This window comes from Taurulus bubalis, assembly GCF_910589615.1.
Source record: "Taurulus bubalis genome assembly, chromosome: 13".
Lineage (NCBI taxonomy): Eukaryota > Metazoa > Chordata > Actinopteri > Perciformes > Cottidae > Taurulus > Taurulus bubalis.
The window spans coordinates 8,537,629-8,561,081 of NC_136601.1; the positions used below are offsets into that span (position 1 = coordinate 8,537,629).

At 39.7% G+C, this 23,453-nt stretch overlaps 1 protein-coding gene across 1 annotated transcript in view; it reads right to left on the minus strand.

Moving 5' to 3' along the window:
- LOC306745489 (ecto-NOX disulfide-thiol exchanger 2-like) overlaps nt 1-23,453 on the minus strand; it is a gene marked incomplete at both ends in the record, with an annotated part of 43,402 nt that overhangs the window by 2,122 nt on the left and 17,827 nt on the right. Inside the window, 7 exons of the mRNA XM_079228289.1 lie at nt 645-730; nt 3,477-3,582; nt 4,383-4,439; nt 11,007-11,093; nt 15,489-15,676; nt 19,452-19,572; nt 23,250-23,356. Coding sequence (XP_079084415.1) covers nt 645-730; nt 3,477-3,582; nt 4,383-4,439; nt 11,007-11,093; nt 15,489-15,676; nt 19,452-19,572; nt 23,250-23,356 — 752 coding nt within the window. The remainder of the gene's footprint in view (nt 1-644; nt 731-3,476; nt 3,583-4,382; nt 4,440-11,006; nt 11,094-15,488; nt 15,677-19,451; nt 19,573-23,249; nt 23,357-23,453) is intronic.

Here is a 23,453-nt window from a genome sequence, read left to right on the forward strand (position 1 = left end):
TACTCAGCTGTTGGGATTAGGTGATGCTGTTGAATCAGGGGACTCACAGTGTGACTGTGTAACCAACACAAAGCTACTACCTCTATCTCTTCATGTCACACATATATATATATGTATTTGTAGCTGTATTCGGATTATCTCTGCAGGGATCTAGTGGTCTACTCAACTTCCTTTTCTGAATTTAATTATGTTCTACTGCCACATACATATCTAAAAGTTAAGTTGCCAACACTATTTAATTATATTTGAACCACGTCACTGAATTAATTAAATAATGAAATATGATGTGTATTTCAATTTCAACAAGAACACTGTGTTTTTAGCCTATAACCCATTGGTTAGTAACAGGTGTAAGAGCGTGAAGCAGTGCAGCTTTACATGTATATGCCTGTTCACCACCCTGAAAGATAAACAAAGGTTCAAAAATCCTCAGAGTAATTGATGGCTCTCACCTGCACCTCCGGCTTGTTTGCATGCCAGGAGACTAAAATGGCACAGCAGGACTCTGGCATACAGCAGGCCCATATGTCAGCCCTGCAGGGAAATTTAATCTGTGCCACTATGTCTAGGATACTCTTTGTGTGTGTGTGTGTGTGTGTGTGTGTGTGTGTGTGTGTGTGTGTGTGTGTGTGTGTGTGTGTTACCTTGGTGTCCAAGCGCTGCAGGTAGGAACAGATGTACTCGATGCTGGCTCCAAACGGGTGAACGTGCAGGAAGGTTGCAATGATCCCTGAGGTAGAACAAATAGGTCCAGCAGACATGTTAATGAAACTGTCACAATGCAAAGACATACCTCGTCACCAGACGCCAGCCTTTGAGTTTCTGGCACTCGGACAACATGACTTTAAAACCACAATCCACGGCAGAACACTCACAAAATCAGTTTGTATTATTCTCCCTCCTCTGGCCTGACTGAAAACCACCAAGGATGCATGGAGTGGCTTTTGCCAGACTCCTAACACGGTTAAGAGGCTCTTGTATATTGTGGCTCCAGATTAGGAGGGAGTGTGTGATGATGCTTTAATGCCGTTGTCTCTCATCTGCTTCTCTGAAACCAGCTGAGATTTGGGTGGTGGGTCTCAGATGATTTGACCAAAATGTGTTTGTCTGCATGAACTCCACAGGCAAAAAATGCAAACTAGGAGCGCTAGTTCAGTCAGAACAACAAGAGGAACTTGAGGGGATTGTTACTGATTTATTACAACTTGTGTCTTATTTTGGCAGTTATGGCCAACGTTGTACGTAACTGATGAGATCTGGGAACATATCATGAAGGTTTTGGTTCAAGTTTGATGTCTCTGTTCGTCAATAAGCATCGTCATTGATATCACAGTGCATAACATTCATTCTCATTGAAAAAACACAACTCGGAAGGCCTACGCAGCTGAACAACACAAACTAAAAACCGTATATTTTTCTTATTTTTTTTAGGATTACACACCTGTGTTCATCTAAATTCACAGAGTGGAGGGAGTGAAAAGGCAAAGAGATGCAACGCTTTGTTTCCTGATGAAACGTTTTCCTTCAGGAGCCGAGTGTCCCTTGTTTCCTGTGGCGCTCGCTTTAACTCGGCATCAAACAAGACGTCAAGAGGAGTGATTCGGACATAAGAAGGTGCCAGCATCTTTAATATTACCCACGTCTGCCTCTGCACACTGCCAGATGGACGTGAACAGGGAACAAGCTCCATTGAATACCTAACTACCTGCTATGAGACAGTAGATGCAGATATTTAATGTAATGGAGGAAACGTAGAACTGGACCCAAATGGACAGATACAGAAAGGTCTAACGGTCAAAATCTATGACACAATTTGCATTACATTTTTACTCCTTAACAAGACGCAGCAAGTTTTATCTTTCATGCTTTGAGCCAACGGATGTCCTTAACAATTAATGTGTGAAAATGCAGCGTGCCGGAAAACAAGCAGCAAAATAGGACGAGGCTTTGTTTACTTCTATAAATAATGTAGTTTATAACACACTAGGGAGATAGATGTCGGCCATATTTCTCATTATCATAAAGTCATATTGTGTTATGTAATCTGATGATTAAAATGGGCTCTTTCTCTCTTCATACATTCCTCCTCTCTCCCTCTAATAGCTTTGTAATTATGCATAGTTATTACGTCAAAGGGACTGAAGCAAATCAGAGGAACCCAGCTGCTGTAGAGGTGGCATTAATGGTTCATGTTGAGGTTATGTTATACAAAGGATGGACAATAAGAACAAGTGAACATTACAATATAATGCAATCCAATTTGACAGCTATGTTGTATGTCCTGTACTCCCTTTGTGAAACTTATTTTCTTACATTGCTGTTGAGGCCAAACTTCTTGAGTCCATAATTGTTTGCATTGTGGTATGGACTTTTTAATATTGGAAGGTATCGCTGGTATCTGGTAGAAACCCTGTTATTGTTTTCGTGGCACGATGGCCTAATGAAAATTGTGCTCAGCTCAATTTTATGAACCGTTTACCACATCCTCAATCAGCATGTACTGCACAAGCCTCCTAAATTTATAATCAAGTGTGGTAAGTATGCCATTACCAGCAGACTATTGACGCTGACGTAAACTCAGGCAATACGTCTTCTCTGAATCACATGACTGTATCTAACGCAACCGGCACGAGATACTATTCAATGAAAATAGTTTCTCACAAATGTAAATCAACATCAATTTAATATTTTCTGGTTTTATTTAAACCAAAACTAAATTATTAAACACTTGAGTGTTAAATATGTTTTCGACAGTTCATTATAAATGTGAGCTTTTTTCTCTTATCTGTATCTTAACGCCATTCGCCATCATTCATAATAATTTCATCCAATTGTTATATATTTAAACAGCATGCTAACATTTGCTAATCAATGTACAGCTGGGGCTGATGGAAATCGTCCTCGTTTTGCAGGTATAAAAATAAATGAAACAAAGACGATTCTTGACGTGATGATGGCGCTATGAAAAATTTATGGAATCAACAAAGTCATTAGGATTAACTCTCTGGCTACCATGGACATCATTTCCGAATTTCATGGCAATCCATCTGATAGTTGAAATATTTTAATTTACACCAAAGCAGCGGGCTGACTGACCGTCATTGCCCTGGAGCCAAGCCATGGCTAAAACTGGCAAAACTGCCAAAGACCGCTGATTGCACTGTGAATAAATGACTATTAGACTAAAATGTGGTTGTCAAGGACCTGCCGAGGTCTCAAACTGAGTAAATAAAAGATGAAAAGGATGTCTGTCAGGATGTTTATAACTTTACTTTGGCCCCAAACATGATATTCAGGTGTAAATCAAAAGGTGTATGTTTGTCTGGGCATGCAGCTTTCATGTAATTAATGTTTTCTGTAATGTATAATTAATTGTTATGCCATATTGTGGAGGTGTGGTCAAAAAATACAATTTCCACCTGGAAAAAGGTGCTTGTTATTTTTGTAAATGCAGTGAAGCCATGGAGGCAGCATACCGACGAGCAGTGCATCCCTCTCAGTGTGTAGAGGACTGGGCCGATTCTTCTCTGGAAGACCTTCTTTGTCCTCACTGCAGGACACCACTGATGATGCTGTTACATCCTGCAGAAAAACAGAGATCACAAAACAATGTTGAAAGACCTGCATAGAACCTGAATTGAACCCTTATGCGACAGAAACATCTCAACAGGGCTCTGGGTAATTAACAGTCTCACATTTGAGGGTTTTTCAGTCGTTTTGCCTTATAAGTGAATGCCAAAAATGGAAAATAAACACAAAATAATCACCATAAAAAAAAGGACAAGAGAACAAGATGAAGGAGAGAAAGAATGAAGCCAGCAGCTAAAGTTCAGATAAAGGGGAAAAGCAAAACACGACAGAGGAAGTGCTAACGATGTTAATGATCAAGTGGTTGTTTACTGGGAACCTGTGACAGTCAAATACACAGAAGTTTGAACAGAGGAGGAAATGTGTGTGTGTGTGTGTGTGTGTGTGTGTGTGTGTGTGTGTGTGTGTGTGTGTGTGTGTGTGTGTGTGTGTGTGTGTGGCAGAAAAAGACATTAATTTCTTAATGAGTGAAGTTTGTAAAATGAGAATCATAGGGAAGGAAAGTTGCTTCCTCTCCAGAGTCTAGTCTAATCGTGACGCAGTGGCCTTGTCTTCAAGTTCTGGTTTGAGTGTGCAAATTTACTATATCTGCACTGTGTGCTGGTCCTTCATTTTCTAACCTAGTTGTGTCTGGGTGATTTAGTCAGTGACGAGTACAGGCCCCGTGAAGGTTGGCTTGTAATCATATTTCATGTCAGTGGAGGGGAGGAGGGGAGGGGAAATAAGTACAAGTAAAAGGGGAAGACAAAATATAGCGCGGAGTAGTGAGAGCTCAGGTTTTTCCTCCTACTTACACTGACTTGATTAGCACTCTGTTCGCTCGCTCTGTCATCTTGCTTTAACGTCTCCGGCTAGAGTCAATTAGAAAAATGAGAGGAAACGTCAATGAGAAACAAATCACTCACTAATGCAAGGAGACACCAAAAACTGTCTCTCCATCCCTCTCTGACTCCTTCAGACTCAGACTCAGACACGCACACGCACACGCACTTCAAGTTTCAGAGGCTAAGTCAGATAAAGAAAAGTACACTCAGTGTATACAAAATAAAAAATAGGTCCTTTTGAGGTTTTAGAGATTTATTTAATCATAGGATCAACTTAAAGAATCCCTCCTAAATGCATTTGAATGGAAATGCGCTGTTATAGATGAAACGCCGTTAAAAATGAAAGCAGCTTCTCTTTGCTGAAGGCAGCGATACCATGACAACAGTGCTGACAGGTGTATGATGAAAGAGTACATCTTGAGAATAGAGGAGTGAAGGAGACTAGGGGACAGATATGGTAACTGCATTATTAAGCAGATACACAGTGGGAGGAAATAATACAGCGTTGACAGCTACGATGCAGCATGAATGCACACGGTGAATGAATATGTAATCTACCATCCAACGTAAACACTGTACTGAACTGTCACATTGTGTGAGAGGAGCTGATGCCGTACAATGTGCTGGCATAATGTACGTCTTTTTGTATGTATGGTAATGTATTCTCCACTTAATGTATGCGGAGAGGAAACTGTTAGTTTCTTTGCCCTTGTTTAATAAAACGAGAGGTTTCAGTCAATAAATCCACACATCTAAGTTAAAATATGGCCCAAGCCTTGCTACTTTTTAATGTGTTTTTGTTTCTCTCCTGTATTCAAATAATTACGCTACTATCTTTATTTTCCAACAGGGACGGATATTTATGAGAGAGAGTATATTGCCTTATTACAGAATGAGCCAGGTAAAGCCACAGTGACCTGATCTAACGTAGATCCAGTACCTAGTGACAGCAGGAATCAGTGGATCAGCAAAGGTAAACTGATGAGATAAAATGTTCACAAGGATCCATATGTGTTTATTAAAGTATTGTGACCAATATGTGCAGAGCAGGACATATTGAAACCTGCATTGACTGTTTCTTTTGGCCACTAAGGGGTAGCAGAAACAAGGTACACATTATTGAAATAGTATCACCTTTTAAGTTGATTTTAATTCAGTTTATTTTGTACAGCCCAAAGTCACAAATTACAAATTTGCCTAGGAGGGCTTTACAATCTGTGCACATACGACATCCCTGTCCCGGGATCTCACATCGGATCAGGAAAAATAGAATCTCTCTGATGGAATCACAGGGTAAGTTGCCCTCATGAAGCGCGAGGTGAGTTGTCTGACTCTCCCTCTCTCCCAGTGCTAACTAGAAGTGCTGTGAAAGAGGAGAGTCTTAAGTCTACTCTTAAATGAGGTGAGTGTGTGTCTGCCCCCCAGACTGAAAGTGGAAGCTGGTTCCACAAAAGAGGAGCTCTGGCCCCCATCCTACTTTTTAAGACTCTCTAACCACAAGTAGCCATGCATTCAGTGAGCGCAGCTCTCTGGTGGGGTAATATGGCACTATAAGCTCCTTAAGATATGATGGTGCATCACCAGTTAAGGCTTTGTAGGTAAGGAGAAGGATTTTTAATGTGGTTCTTGATCTTACAGGAAGCCAGTGGAGAGCGGCTAAGATCTCTCTTCCTAGTCCTCGTTAGTACACGAGCTGCAGCATTCTGGATTAACTGGAGAGACCCAAGAGACTTACCAGAGCAGCCTGACAATAAGGAGTTACAGTAATCCAGTCTTGATGTAACAAATGCGTGAATCAACTTTTTTGCATCGCTTTGAGAGAAGATGTACCTGATTTTTTTTAATGTCACGTAGGTGAAAAAAGGCGGTCCTTGAGATTTGTTTTACGTGTGAGTTAAAGGACAAGTCCTGATTAAAGATAACTCCTATATTCCTTACAGTGGTGCTAGATGCCAGAGCAATGCCATCAAGAGAAACTATATAATCAGATAATCGATTTCTGAGGTGTTCTGGCCTAAGTAAAATAACTTCAGTCTTGTCCGAGTTCAGCAGCAGGAAGTTGCAGATCATCGAGGTTTTTATGTCTTTAAGACACGCTTGAAGTTTAGCGACCTGGTGGGTTTCATCTGGCTTGATCGATAGATATAATTGAGTATCATCTAAAGTTTATGGAGTATTTTCTGATGATATTGCGTAAAGGAAGCATATATAAGGTGAATAAAATTGGTCCAAGCATAAATACGACTTAAACCAGCTCAGTGCGGTACCTTTAATACCAATCGACTGGTCTAGTCTCTGTAATAAAATGTCATAGTCAATGGTGTTGAATGCAGCACTAAGGTCTAACAAGACAAGAACAGAGACAAGTCCCCTATATGATGGGACTAGAAGGTCATTATTCATTGTCACCAGTGCTGTATCTGTGCCATGATGCTTTCTAAATCCTGACTGAAAGTCCTCAAATAAACTATTGTTACGTAGAAAATCACACAACTGATTTACAACTATCTTCTCAAGAATCTTAGAGAGGAGGGGAAGGTTAGAGATAGGTCTGTAGTTAGCCAACACCTCTGGATTGAGAGTGGGCTTCTTAGAAAGAGGTTTAATTACAGTCACTTTGGTACATGGCCTGTTAGTAAAGACCCATTAATAATATCTAGTATGAACTTGTTTGCCAACGGTTGCTTGTTTATGTACACATCCAGCAGTGAGAGAGAACAATTATTAATTTAAAGTATATTATACTTTCTGCTTGTAGCTCTGTTTTTGGTCTCCACCAACTCCTGAGGGAAATACCTGGCCTTTTTAGCTGCTAAATGCTCTATTTTGTTTAACAGCTTGTCACTAACTGTGTCCGCTGTTTGGTGTTCAGCAGGTACACAGTGGATTTATCAGAGATGTTTCTCTTAAAATAGCTGCCTGCTGCAGCAAAAAAACAAACACTATCAGAGTGGTGAGAATAAAGTTGTGGGCCAGAGAGCAAAACAATGAGCTGAAACTTTTTACAAAGCTCCATAAAACAAGGATGGTGAGCTGCAGATTCATCCCCTTTAACATTGTCACATTGTGTTCACATTCTCATTTAATACATTGTCGTTATACAAATATAAATTATAGCCTCTTTATGTTTGTTTACACCGCAGACATATACCTGTCACTTATCGGCCTTGCCAGTTTTTCATCCAGGCTGTAATTATGAGGACCAACTTTAACCAAACTGCCTGTTGGTATGAATGATGCTAAAGTGGAAACTTCTTCAAAGACATCATCCTAGTCAGGGCGGATATAACATTTTACAAGGGCTGAGACACGTTTGCCTTTTCAGTGGTTAGTAGAGGGATTTGCTGTGGCCGTACTCACTGGGATTGTGCTCTTTCTATAGGGCCGATCCGAGTGTGGTGGTTGTGGTGGAAGTACATTATCTATAGCTTAAGCAAAGATGGTGCTATGACTTTGTTGCCAGCTTCTTGCAACTTGTATAACCTGCCTTCCTTGTTTCGGACTACCTGGTGAACTGACTTTTTGTCCGTTTTTGTTGCAGCTACAGGCAGGGCTAACAAAGGTCAGTCAAACATGAGCACAAAGTTTAATGAATGTGAACTTTTTGTGCAATGTTTAGCTCCAAGAGAGCCACATGTCAGGGCAGGATAGTATGAAAAACAACATAAAGCATACGGATGCACTGAAACACTCTTTGCAGCAATGTTAAAGTAGCTTATGTCCAGAAGGAGAATTTTTCATAAAGAGCTTGTACACATTAGTCATGCGATTGGACATAAATAGTCAAACATTCCATGCTGTCACCTCCTTAACGCCACCCGAGGACAACGTCCTCCTCACGGAGGTCCAGATGATGAAGTGTCTCTGCTACTATACAGCTCTGCTTATATACAGAGGTAATCCTCCAGAGGACAGCGAGAAATGCATATGGAAGGAGTGTAAATAAATCCTCACCAGCAGAACTAGTAAAACAGCTAGAAAAGCTAAAGCAAATATATGTTGTCCCTGCAGGGAGAAAACCATAATTTCCTGTAAAACATCAGGAGTCAGACTTGCATGATAACCGACATACACAGACATGTAACTAACACTAAAACTAACAGATTACATATCCATAATTTTAGAATAATTCCCTAATCATTTCCTGGAAATAACTATTGGCATGACCTGTTAATAAAGCCATGACAAGAGAGAGGGTCCTTTGATTTTCTTGAAAACCGTTCATCCAAACAACTTCACACTAAGTGGATGGACCCAAAGAAGTGCAGTGTCCAGTGCGAGCTCTTGAGATCTACGGGACTATTTATCAGTCAAGAAACTGCTCCTCTCCAGGAGTCACATGAATGGATCAGTCTCAGAGAGGGCACGAAGAAAAGAGAAAAGCTAATTCAGATAGTTTAAATATCTGCAGTTGAGCGACCTTCCATCAGCTCACAGCAAACCAACTTCAGCAGCTTTGTGAATCAAGAAGATGACACAAGAGCAGACAGCAAACCACCAGAGTCATCAGGCACCACTTGACAGTACCATTTTAGTATTATAATTATCCAATTACATAGCTGACTGAACTCGAGGCTCCATCTCATATCCGCTCTCTACCCCATCACCACGCTGAGCCAAAACAGACCAGCAAGAGGTAAAAGAGCACAGCTGCTATCGAATGCAATCTTTGTTGTAGGTCACTAGGTGACCTGCAGAAAAACACAATCTTTGTAGATTTGGAGTCGAGACGCTTTGAATATTTTTACTGTGCGGTTCAGGAAAGTTTGGTTTCTTCACGGGACAGTTGTAACACAGCAACACACTGCTTCACACACACACACACACACACACACACACACACACACACACACACACACACACACACACACACACACACACTGTGTTTCATCCCAGTCGTCTCCCGTTACCGCACGAGCAGCCTCATTAGAGTTGTTCATCGCTTATGTTCCTCACTCAAGGACACCTTGAGGGTAAACAAAGGAGACCACACTCTTTTTACTTCACATTCAAGTTTCTAATCTGCGCTACCTTCTGGTACGGCTTTTATGAAAACCTGTCTCTAATGTTATGACATGATATCATCATTCAGAGTTACAAGATTGAAATAGAGGACATGACAGTGATGGCATGATCGTAACCGGGGTCATTTTGCCAAGATATGCAAACATTTTCCTCTTCAGAACTACACATAGTAAAATAAATCTCATTTGGGTGTAAAAGTTCATTGACGGATTTTATGTGCCCTCAAATGCCTTCTCCCACACAGGGAACAGTTACGCTGTATCTTGATTCAAGTCCAAAATTGGGAGTGAAATCTTAAAAGTGCAAAATATATCCAGTTGAAGTTTCTCCCAAGAAACATTACGACTTCTTTGATTAAGTGCGATTCCCTTTTAACATTTAACTTAATTTAAGTTACTTTTCAAGACATCAAACCCCCTTTTTTTAAAGTATTTATAGCTTGTATTTTTCCCAGCAATAACCATCCAAAGTATTAACATTCTGTAATTGCCTCTCCGTTGAGTAGTTTTCATTGTTAATGGTGGCATCCACCATTCCCACACCAATATTTAAACTATCTTCACACGCACATGTCATTCACAAGAAATAACGCAGCATGTAATCCAGCATTTGTCGATATGAAATTGAGTAACATTGATACTGTAAATCTGTGTATAGATGCAATCATATGTCTCACCTTCCCCGGCTTTCTTGTTTTAACTGTAGATGACAAACCTTTGTTTATTCAAACTTCTATCTGACTTTGTATTGAGGTACATAGTACGAAGATGCAGCGCTCTGTGTCACGATCTCTCCTTTCATCCAGCCACTCTGCTGTCCTACTTCTCTGCTGTATTTTGTCATAAGCATGTACACTTGTAAAAAGCTGTTGAAATGAGCATCTGAGTTAACTGGTTTTCCTCCCACAGCCATAATTAAACTGTATTAAGTTACTGCTAATGTCCTACTTCCCATTAAAAGCATTCAACTGGCAAACCTCGAGGAAGCATATATTGTGAAGCAGCGGTTAGAGATGACCACAATCGTTCATTAATAAAAATGAGTCTACAAAATAAGACATAGACAAAAGCAGATTTCCTGAATGTAACAGACAAACAGGACGGAATCACGCAACAATTTTGATTTCAGTCTCTTTATCGGTTCCTTTATTTTAGAAGCCTGAATCCTAAATTATGGGTTAAATCATAGTGACCTGCTCTTTTAGGTACTTTATTTTGTGATGTCAAGGTTAATACTAAATATCTACTTGTTGATTATCAATTACTCATCTGCTGTGCTGGGTTGATTCAGGGAGGAACCATGAGACGCCACATTAAATGCACCAACATCTTCACTGAAATGAAGCCTGTATTAAATAATGTTCCCAACATGCAACATTTGTCATGCATTGAAAGTCATTATGAAGTAATTTCTTTCTAACTAAACCACAAATGAGGCCCGTTTATTTCAAAAGATTCATTATTACGATTTACACATTAACACAAATGTTTCCCTTGACTTAACATGTGCTTGTTTTCTTCTGACCTGGACTGTGGTTGTAGTCTGCAGTCCTGATGTGAGGTCATGGATTTGGTTCTTCAGCTGTTGTGTGTCTTCTGTGTTCTTCTCAAGCTCTGCTTCTCTCTCCTTCAACTCGTCCCTCATTCTCAGAAGTTGCTAAACAAGAAGAAGAAGAAGAAGAAGGAGGAGGAAGAAGAGAGGGAGAAGGAGGACAATAAGGAAAAAAAGAATGAAGAAGGAAGAAGAAAGAAGAAAGAAGAAGGCAGAGAAAAGAAGAAAGAAGAAAGAAGAAGGAAGAAGAAAGAAGAAAGAAGGAGGCAGAAGAAAGAAGAAGGATGAAGGAGGACGAAGGAAGAAGGAGGGACAGCCATTAATGATAATTTCAGCCATGTTTCACCAGCTGATCTTTGACAGAGGGAGAATAAGTTAATGTGATGCTGTGTCCCAATCTTAACTCTAGAGAATCAAAAGATAAAATTCCTGTTGGGAGATATTCAAAATAGGGAGTCCCTCATCAGCCTCCTTCCTCCTCCTTCCTCCTTTAATGTGATGCTGAATTATTCATCGGTTACACGGGTGCTGTGCAGCGTGTGTCAAGTGAGGTGAACACCTAGCGCAGGTCTGAAGAGGAAAGATTCAGACGGACCTGCACCTCCTAAGCTCTCCTGCATACCTGAGACCTCGTTCATACCAAGTATTAAAACATGTTGTCGGAATACGTTGCCATCGTAATCATTTTACATTCTGCCTGCATCTTTTCATTTTTTTGGAGGGATACACTTTGCATTACAGAAAGGTAGACAGGTGGCAGACAAATAGCACACATTTTGATATTTTGAATACCTGGTGAAATAGATATGATTAAATGTTGCATTAACTATGCTTTATATGTATTAAAAAGAATCAAAGTGAAACAAAGTCTTAAGTTCATGTTTCCCAAGGCAGGCTTCCTTTGGAAAAGCTTTGATATTCGAGTTGCAGCTTCAAAAGTATCAGCTAAGTTCAAACAATTTGATTTGACTAACTTATTCAGAATATATATCTGTGCATATTAACATGGTAAGTTAACAGGATGACAACATGGAATTCAACAGCGGTAATCAGTGTTGAAGCTTGGGACTAACCTTTTATTACCAGGTGAACAAACACATTACACTTTGCATGTTATTGTAACAGCACATTGGACTATAATTGAACCTGTCTTGTTGAATCTCAGGTTGGAGTGAATGTAAACAGAACATCAGGTATTTATGAACTGAAAACAGAGACATGCATCTGATGTTGTCAACCTACTTATTCAATTGACCCTTCGCTAAGCTCCGCCAAGGCTGCGTTACCATGGAGCCCATACCGACAGAGACGACCCTTTTCTGATATAAATATAATCCAATAGGAGGACAATCATTTGCATCAATTGCATTGACACCTGGTGGCCTCTGAGTTGCTGAGGTCAGTTCATAATGCAAACAACCCTCTTTCTGGAATTGTGTGTTTCTATCTTATTATTATTTCCCACATGCAGATAAGACAAAGAGTGAATATTAAAAGTGTAAATTAAAGCGTGGTGTAAACACGGTGGAAGGATGTTACTACTTCACACATTATTAAATGTACGCCCAAACGCAGAACACAATTTAGAGGCTTGCCTTAACACACTGACTGGGTGTATAATGTGTTATGATTTACACTTGGTGCTGCTCCACACTACAAACAAAAGATTGAGGTTGCACTATATGCAGCATTGGAAAAACAACAGTAAACCTTTCAGGGGGGAAGATATATCTGAGGCAGGAAATGAAGGTAAAAACTGAGATATGTAGTCATGTATGAACAATGCTCTGTAGCAGACAATATACATGTATTTTAGGTTCCAAAGGGAGCATCAATTCTCTCCTACGGGACACACGTATCTGCTGATAATACTTACTAAGCGTTCAAAGCATCGACTGAGGCTTTCATATACGTGCTGGAGGCACATTTCATAAAAGGTGATTACAATGCACTTTGTCAAATGAGATGGAAGTGGAGAAAAGCTCCTGTGCCTTGAAAACAATATTTTTCAATCGCTTAAGGAGAGTAACCGCAAGCTGGGGCTATTTGACAACACAGCAGGTGATCAGAAAAGTGGATTGCCGCCTAAGGAAGTTTTTCCTTTTTTTCAAGTGGATAACTAAATGTTCCTGAGGGTAATAATTTATCAAAATAGCCTAAAGCTGTGGTTCTCACTGCTGTTCCCCGAGACAGAAAGACTTTCTGCTTTCATTTTTTGTTTTAGCCATTTAAAGGGTGTAATTTCTGTCTAAATGCCAAACTCTATTACCGCACATTACATCCCGAGTCCTCCACAAACACATGCCCGCAGCTTGTGTCCTCAAATTGAACTACAGTGAAGAAAATGGGAAAAGGTGCAGCCGACTGTCTCACTCCAGTGCATTGTAAAGATAAACAAACAACTAACTGTACAAATAGGCAACATTATAGATCTCATCTCAAAATTAAAGGATGAATATTCCTAGAAAGTAAGTTTATTGTCATTGTCAATACATCTGATGATACTTTTCTTGACTCAGATATGAAGATATTCAATGTACTACAAGAAAAAGAAAACCGTTTGCAAGCTCACAAATGTATCAGTTGATAGAAAATCCTCACATCGGACAAACTGGAACCAGAAAATGAACGGCAACCATCAACGCCACATACCAGAACCTGCATGACATGTTTTGAACAACATGGGTTTGAGCTAATTTTAAATCCTGAACCTCCTCCAACTATAATTACAACATGACCAGCCATAAAGCTCTTAGGCTGCCATTGCCCACCTACACAGGTGTTTTCACTCCATCTACCTGATCACGGTTCAGCTCCTCAGGACTGTGTGGGTGTGTGCAGACTGTCGTCACACTCTCTTGTTAGTTTGCTTCATTTGTTAGGGCGGGACAATTAACGCCCTCATCATCCTAATTGGTGCATGGCTTTTATGGACCTCGCGCATTTTCCCCCTCCGCTCGACATCGACCTGAGCAGAGGTGTAATCCGACAGAATCCATGAAACCACCTGTTTGAGTGTACAGGGCCTTTAAATACACATGGAAGCAGCCACGGGGGTCCTGGACCCTACCAGGTGTGCCCTTCCCTTCACAGACTGCTGTGAGCTGGCTGGAGGTCTCTCAAGAGACCGGTCCGTGGATTGCAGGGACACGTGGCCGACTGCGTGTGCATAGTACTGCCACATTGCACATGTGGTATAAAAAGGTGCATCTAAAATACATTTGAGTTGTTTCCATTATATTTAGTTGAGTACAGAGTTGTATTTGCACGTCATCAGCCAGGCCCTACGGTGTCTGACAGGCTCCTTGCTCAAACACAAAGTTAACAGAAACACAGAGGGAGCATCCCAATGGTAAAAGTTTCATGGCCTCACGTAACTCTGACCCCTACAATCTTAACTTCGGGACTGCCTGCAAAGGGAACATATTGTTCCTCATCTTGAACATTTTCATCTTAATATCAGCATCATCAGTAAAAAGAGACTTTTCTGTAACAAGGACTATATGTCAGTCCCACTGCTGGACTGAAAGCTTTAAGAAGACATGTGTTAATGGGAGCTGCTTTAAGACCAGTTTTACAGTGCAATGACAAACGTGACCACGTTGATGAACACAGATTCTTCTGAGAGCCTGTTCCTCGGCTTGTTTTCCCTCTGCCAACACGTACTTTTGCAACGTTATCTCCCCTGAGGATGACCTGCGATATCTCTGAGCACGCTCTGATCTGATTGTTGAATCACTGATTACTATCAGCTGTGATAAACCAAAGCTGATATGATTCACTAAAAAAAAAAAGATCTTCTGATGAGTTTGCAAAATCAGGAAAAAAAACAGGAAAGCCAAGTTGAAAGCTGCTTTCACAGCAATACACATTTAACTCTCGCTGATTTGAGCCATACAGAAAGTAGCTGAGGTTTGTTTTCATGTCCAGTCTAGGTCCTTCCTGCGTGAAATGGGGCTTTTGTTTTGTTTCTTCTTTTCCTGATTAGTCAATCATTTCCAAGGACATTTCACCTTTTATCTATGCAAAGCGACTTGTTTCAAGACTGTTTTGGAATCAAGCGACAGTCGAGTGACACTCTTAATCAGCAAGAAAATGCTCAAAACCGAAAATGCTACACCGGAAAGAAAATGTTTTTTGCTGCTGTTACAAAGAGCATTACTAAACAGCTTGTTCAGGTGGATATCTTTTTGCAGTTGAGAGGTTATGAATGTATTGATGACATTTATTCTACTTGGTTTCATGTTACCCAATAATATACAGCTCATTTTAAACTTATTGCACGAACGACTGACAGGTGGAATCCTGACTCACAGGATTCCTCCACTGAGATGATACAAATTCAATAAATAATAGAGAAACAATGTCTTCCCTTCCAATCCAGTCCATCTTTGGATGAATGCAATTTTAATATTTTTGTGTCGGCTTTGCATGATTCGTGTGTCTTTTGCATTGATTATCTTACTTTCTTATTTTACTCCCTGATGTGTTTTTCCTTACCTTCTGCATGCCTTGCAGAGCCTGCTGCAGGAAGCTGAGCTGCTGGGAGTGTGTGTTGTCCTCCTCACTGCCGATTGGTTGGTTCTTGCCTTGCTCCTGTTTGAGCAGCTCCACCTCGTTCCTGTAGGCGTCCAGCTGGCAGCGCAGCGAGTCGTTCTCCTCCTTTAAGGCTTCTGCTTGGGAAACACCTACGGAGTCATACAGAACACAAACACGCACAATGACACATTATTAGACTGCCGAGCAAAGGATGTAATCGGTCAAGTTTCTGTCTAAACGTTATTGTTCTCTCCCCATAGGACTCCCAGTCAGGCAACAAGAACAGAGTAACTGATGCTTGAAATTACAAGCTCTTGCTATATATTCATGAATGCCAATAAAACTCCCTAAAAAAAACATACCGGACTTCTATCAAATGTGAGATTTATTTTCACAAATAGTCCACCGTTTATGGTCAAATTGAAACATCTGTCAGCATTACATAATAATACAGATATATATATATATATATATATATATATATATATATATATATATATATATATATATATATATATATATATATATATATACATGACTTTATACTGTAAATAACATTCTCATATATCTTTATTCTTTCACTTCATACAAAAACATTCAAATGCCATGAATATTTTTCAAAACACTGCCACGAAATTAATTCTGTGTACTCTTAATAAAAGGGTGGAGGAACTCCCCAGAGACTTACAGACTAAGACTCATTATCCCCCTTTTACATTGTGAACTAAATGCAGAGTATGAGAGTGTTTAAGAAATTATGTTCCCATGCAGGCACTTAAATACAACCCCTTTTGAAAAATAGAAAAAGAGCTTTTTAGCTTGAAACAGGCTTCTGACTTCAATGGGATTCTTCTTTTTCTCCTATTAAGTTTCCTGAAGAAATTCAATTCACACTGACCTCAGTGTGACTGAAAGCAGAACAAAACAGATCTATTGATTGCTTTTGAAATTCCCAGCTAAAATAAATAAATAAATGGTCAAACGAAAATTTCAGGAAACTAACAAATGGAGGCTTGAAAATGTAAGATGGTGCCAACTCCAATGTAATGTCCTAAAATTGGCAAATGGTTGGCTCATATATTGAGTACAGCACACAAGTGATGGATTTCATGGTTAAAATGATGTATAGAAGGTTTAAAACTATTGATACTTATGTCTGCTTTAGACAAATCTTTTAACATCTATTTTAAGATGCATGTTGCACTGGTGACCTTACCAGCTGACTAAATGGAAGTGAAATTAACTATTAGGTTAGAACATAAGTTGAGTTCGTCTTTAAGTGTTATGCTTATGTTGAAGCCTCGGACCCCTCAGGAGAAAACAGTGTGCTGGTGGATACACGGGGTCATGGTAGATATTAGGGCCGGGTTACATTCACAACGTTGATAATATTTGTACCTGATTCAAACGGTGCGAAGACGAGGGGAAAGCCATCCGTCAGAGAGAGACGAGGGAGACGTGACATCGCTCAAACATGAGCATAATGGAGGTTTCTGAAGCTGCTTGACTGTCGGACAAGAGGTTCTGATGGAGTATCCTGGTGCCTTAAAGCTTTTTTTCTCCCGGAGCTACAGTTATAATAAACACTAGTATATCACAGAGTCTGAGCTTTCCATCTGCTGCTTGAATCAAATCAACTGGTGAAAAACAGAGTCCTTCCCATAATCTATTCTCCATAAGGGGCAGCTCTAGAGCTTGATGTGTCCCTGATGTCTATCTGTAGCACATACACACTTATTCTAAGTTTTATCCTGATTTGAACCCTTTTGTGTGTTATTCTCGTTGATGCTTTCTTGTATATTAAGGTTTTTCTATTTATTTTCCTGTTTTCCCACTTGTGGGATGCACAGTTTGAATAAATGCATATTGCATGACTTACTTTCCAATAGAACAAAAGTGACAAGAATATAAGTGAGTTGTGTGAATAAGGCCCATTCTCTCCAGCACTGCAAAAAACTAAACTGCAAAATCTACTTTGTACAATTCCACAGCTCAATCCTTCAGATGGTGTCGAGAGGGATGAGAGGGATCCACATCACTCACATTCCTTGTTATTCATCACATTATTTTAAATGTGATCCTGTATTGGGTGCTAAATGTGACACCCAATAATAAGATGTCTAATATTTCATCTAGAATGGTGCACAATTGATGACAGATTAGACGGTAACAATATCCTGAATTGTGTTCAATTTCACCTCTATGATTAACATGTGAATCACATTAACATATCAAAGTGTCTGATGCCGTCATAATTTATATTATATGTATTATATATGTCTTTGTGTGTCGAGAAATACTTTGAAAGGAACAAAATGTGTATTATTGTCAAGCTGTGTGTGGAAACATGATTCAATTACAAATTAATGATAATATAAAGATGGATATGGAGACCCCCGCTTGTGTGTTTTCTCCCTGCAGTATTCAGTGAGGCATGGATGAAAGGCTGAGGATAGTATTGATCATCAAGTCTTATTAACTTGCTGCCCAAGGAAAGCCAGCAGTTTGGCCAGATTCTGTCCAATTTCCCCTGTGTTGGCTCTGGATGTTATCACCAGTAACCAAACACATGCACCTGAAGGCATCCATGCACACACAAATGCACCTGTCTGGGAGAATAACAACAGTTAATTATCCCATTAATCTGTGAGCTGTGACAGAAAACCCTCAGCCATAACTCGAGTTGTGAAATGTCTTCTTCAGCTTCTTTATGCACACTGTGTTGTGTATACCCAGCTACATAATTTATCAAATTCCACAAAGTACGCCCCCAATATGACACATTTTCATTAAAGGAAGCTTCAGCAATGCTAGCCTTATTCCCTGTTTAATTTCACAGGTCTTTTTGTTGGTCGCATATCAGATTTATCATTGCAGAGATTCACTGCAGTAATAATAACAAAGCATCTCGCAATATGAAGCCTAAAGGGCACGACTTTCCCTCAGAAAAGAGATTTCAAAAGATTAGCTCTATTTCCTGTTCGGCACCGCTTTTTATCTGTTATTGTGTCGTCTGTTTCTAATATCAGATTACAAGTTCTTTTCAGAGGTAATGCAGGCCCCGATTCGCCATCTCTGTGTTTGTGTGTGTGATTTAGGATTCAATTATTTGTTTTTATGATTTCCAGGGGATCCTTTGCGAACATTTGTAATGCATTTTGTTGTGCAACGAATTTGATTGACCCCACTTTGTCTACAATTACTATACTAATATATTTTACAGAATTACTTTCATGAACACATTGAACAATTGCAAGAGAGCAATACTGTGCTCCACTGAGGAGAATCAAATGATAGTGTGGGTGAATGTTTACCTCCACATTCTGAGGCCAGAACATCTTTTGAGACGAAAGCAAAACTTGAAATGCTGCTGATTAGTTTTGTGAAATGCATCCAAGAGGAGACAAATTCATTTGGAAATGTAAGCACATGTGTTGCTATCTCTGATATAACCAGAAACAGTTTATTAAAAACTAGAGCCGTTTCCAAACCAATTACAATCTACTGATTCTTACTGGGTTTTGGATTATTCAGTTCTTTCACACGTTAAAAAACTATTTTGAGTGTGGTGTTGATGGTCACAATCCATAAAGGAGCTTCTGACAGCTCTTCAAAAGTAGAGTGGATGATGTTGCGAGGGCTGCAGTCACAGCTCAGCTCGTTATTTAAGTTTATACATTTAAAAATGGGGAATTTTGTCCTAAATTAGCTATATGCTGAATGTCCATCAGCGCTGTTTTTACAGAGAATTGTTTTCTGCTGCAATTCTGTGGATCAAAGTGTTTTGTTGCTGTACAGATTACACTCACCTTTAAGCCAAAACACAGGTGCCATGGAAGTTGTTGAGCATAGGTTCATATGTGACAGTATACCCACATAATTTAGCACCTTTGCACAGTTTAGTGTCATTCCCAATATGTGTACCTGAGTCCTCAGAGTCTTTACTGTTGAAAGGGGAGGAGTCTTCCATGTCATCGTCCGACATCTCCATCTCCTCCTCTCCCCTGATGCCCATCAGCTGCTCGTTGTGCAGGTTTCTAATCTTCTGTAAAACACATAAACAGGAGCAACTGAATATCTGCATTGTGGATGTACTGCAACAATGCAACACACACACACACACACACACACACACACACACACACACACACACACACACACAGCATGGTGTGAATGACACCCTCCTACACTCATACAGGCCTATGCTGCATTAGTCAGAGGTGGGAACAGCGTAATGCGTCACCCCCTGAAACTCACATTTGAGCCGCCAAGGAGGGAAAAATATGATCGCCTACAGTGTGTATTAGGTTAATAACATCATTTGAAATAATGTGAAAGTACTTTGACAAGGTTAGCCTGGGACATTTTGACCTGCAGAGAGATCATATTGTCCTCCTACCTTACCATTATTGAGTGGTAAATACACACACACATGCTCATGCACACGCACACACACACGCAGGAAGAGCGTGCATCTATTCTATTATCATGTGGAGGGCACAAAGCCTTTCCTCTCTGGTTAATGCAGTGTGAAAGTATAGGACAGATAAAAGACAGTGTGATTAAAATTGACTATTGAGCATGTTAAAGAAATAGAGATCAAAGAGGACTGTAATCCTTCTTGGATCTAACATCTTGCTGTTAACACCAAGAATCCCCTAATATGCTTTACTAGAATGCTCCAAAGCAGTTTGTGACAAAAAACAACAACCTTGTTAATGTCTGTTGGCTACATACAACTGATGAAGACAACACATTACAATTCAGACACTTTCTAAAGCAAACTCAAGGGTATAGAGTAGCAACACAAAAAAGCACAACATGCAACAACTGCAATGGTTGTCAGATCTGTTTTCCTCAATCCATCTTCTTTTCAATTGGTCCACTTCCGTTTCCTGTGCCATGTCGAAGGGGAGGGGGAACTGCTCACAGGCTTCACCTTCGTGAGAGCAAGAAGGGACGTGGCATTTTGTCTGTGCAGAGGATTTCCTCCCCAGCAGAAGCATCGACAGTAAGATGATACGTTGACTGATCCTCTGTGGTTTCCAATACATCAAGCCTTTCAACAAACTCACAAATGTTGTATTCAAAATTATTTAAAACTGTTAATATATGTCAGTATTGCAGAATGGAAGAAAACCTTCAAAGATAGACTACAGCTGCGTTAAAGTAGCTATTTTGTTAAGGTCAGGGACCAACAATAATTTAATGCAATTACAACTGTATTGATGGTTAAACAAAGTCAACTTTTACTGTCTGTAAGAAACAAACAGCGGCCTGCCAAATCAAAGTCTGACATTTTGCTGTCTAACCATCTACTCTGACTCGGCCCATAACAACGTCACACTACTTCCTCCTTTGCCTCAGATGGAAAAGAGTCGTAACTCCGACTGACACCAGAGGGCTTTGTCACTTGAAATTAACTTTAAACCTAATGTTGTTCATGGGGATTGCCTTTTTTCCTTGGTAGATGGTCTTATTCAGGTTAAATCCTAAAGTCAGCATGCAAGGACAACGCTAACATGTTAATGTTTAGCATGTATAGCGTATTAGCATGCAGACATATGCTGATCAGCACTAAACACTAAGCTAAACACAACTGTTTCCTATATGAAAATGCCAATGTCATTGTCATAGACATGTCACTAAGAATTTTGGACAAATTAAGGTTTTTGACATGATGATGGTACTGTAGTTAAAAAGTTATTACCAGAGTAGCTACAATTCATCCTCTGGGGACCATGAATGTTTGCACCAACCTTCATGGAAACTGATCAAATAGCTATCAAATCCAAAACTGTGGATCGACTGACAGACTGACATTGCTGCTGTTGTGGCTATAGGGATTGAGATGTCAGTAACAAATGATTCCCACTGCTCCTCTAGCCGTGGTATTTCATCAGTAATGTTTTGCTAATATAATGCATACTCCAGTTTGCATGTTTTCTTCATCTTTGTATGTAAGTGTCATTGAGCATCACAAGTGTCTTACAAACACTTTACTGTATTAAAAAAAAAAAATCATATAAAAAGCATGCATATAAGGAGGGACAATTTTATAAAAATAGAGAATGGGAAGAAGCAAAGAGAAATAACTTTGCGACTTATTGGATTTTGATTTGCTTCATTTAAACAACTAAGGAAAAAAAATCATCTATAAATCACATCACACAGAGTAATTGCCGTATTCTGCTGCAGTCTGCCTGGTGTACAGATGGTGAGGCACTTTGTCTTATTACAGGTGTGGTGATGGAAACATCACACAGCCTGACTGAGGCACTGAGAATATACAGGAGCGGATTTTCACTTATGTTAAACACAATAGGCTCTTCAACACCAGCAGTAACAAACACTCACCTGGCGTGTTAAAACCTCTGATGCAAAGACACTTGGAAGCTAACAGCAATGTGGAGAGGCATGGTGACCCGCCTAACAGCAAATCAATATTTGTGGGTTATAGTGTAAAGTGTAATAAATGTATCAACACTAATGTGGACAGCTCCCAGCAGCTGTTCTGAATGCCTGTTAATGTCATGATCTATTTCTGGAAACGTATAAGCATTTACATAGCAGCAGAATGAACGCTATTCTCTTTTGATACTGTACATGAATATTCACAAAGAATAAGGCCTCATTGACATTCAGCAGAGAAAATGTTTCAGCAACATGTTGTGACAAAGCTTGATGTGCACTGACGTGCGTTTTCGGTCTGTGGATATAACACATCATACGCAGTGCTTCTGTGAGTGCATGACACTGTGCGTGCGTGTGTGCAAAAATAATATCTGGCTGTAGATTAAATTTAAAACTCAACACTTTCTACACACAAGCATTTGGAGAATGCCATAAAAATGTCTCCAATCATGTCTACACCTAGAATCCACTAAACACAAATCCTCCCCATAATGAACGTGCCATTTGTCTGACAGTAAATAATAATCAAATAGCAAAGCCCTGTCGGTGTCTGAAAAGAGGATGAGATGGATAAACTCCATTTACGGCCCAAACACGCACCAACACAGTTATTTTCCTGTCTTTATATATATGACAGCAGGCAGCAAATTGTGAATTTAGAGCAGCAGAGAGGCATCAAAACAAACTCTAAGTCACCTGCTCACTGAAGCCTTCAAAGACCAAAACCTCATCCAGAAGCGTGTGACTTTAAAAACTCATTTACACCTGGTATTGACTTATTAACATGCGATTTGTTTTCAGGGTGATGACATCTAATCCTGGGGAAATTATATTATGGAAATATTTAAAAACTCTGCTTCGCTATCATCCGTTGCCCTTTTCTTGAAGCGTTTCAAGCTTTTTAAACTAGTTTATTCAGAAAAACTAATTTGAATAGACATAATCTTCATACTCTAATACTAAGTATCTATTTTAAAAGTAAATATCAGAAGATGAAACAATAGATGTATTTTCTTTGTTAGGTCAGCATTTGACACTCTAAGCTTGGCTTATTCAATGAGGGCACAATTTAATGTGTAATTGAATAATACTGCTCCAAACCATAGAGCTCCCAGTAGAAACAAATGTCCTCCTTTTGGAGTCCATCAGGGTTATCTTTTAGGCCCCTTGCTGTTGTTTTTTCAACTCTGCTATTAAAAAAAAATGTTTGGAAAAAGCCATGAGCACCGTTTATTTTTGTTTGACTTTGTTTCACATACATACTTTTACATCCGGCAATACAAAAGGAAGGACAATACAAATACCAACCTCAACCTGCGTGCGCCACATGTCCAGGTTCTTTCGCTGAGCTTTGGAGAAATGGTCCCATGCCTTTTGTTTTGAAGCAGCGTTAAATACAGACACGATCTCTTCAACTGAGGAAGAAATGTGTAGATGCAGAGAGGAGTGACAGAAAGAGAGGGAAGGATTGATGCAATCAATTCAGCTGGGGAAAAAAGAGCTGTGAATCTA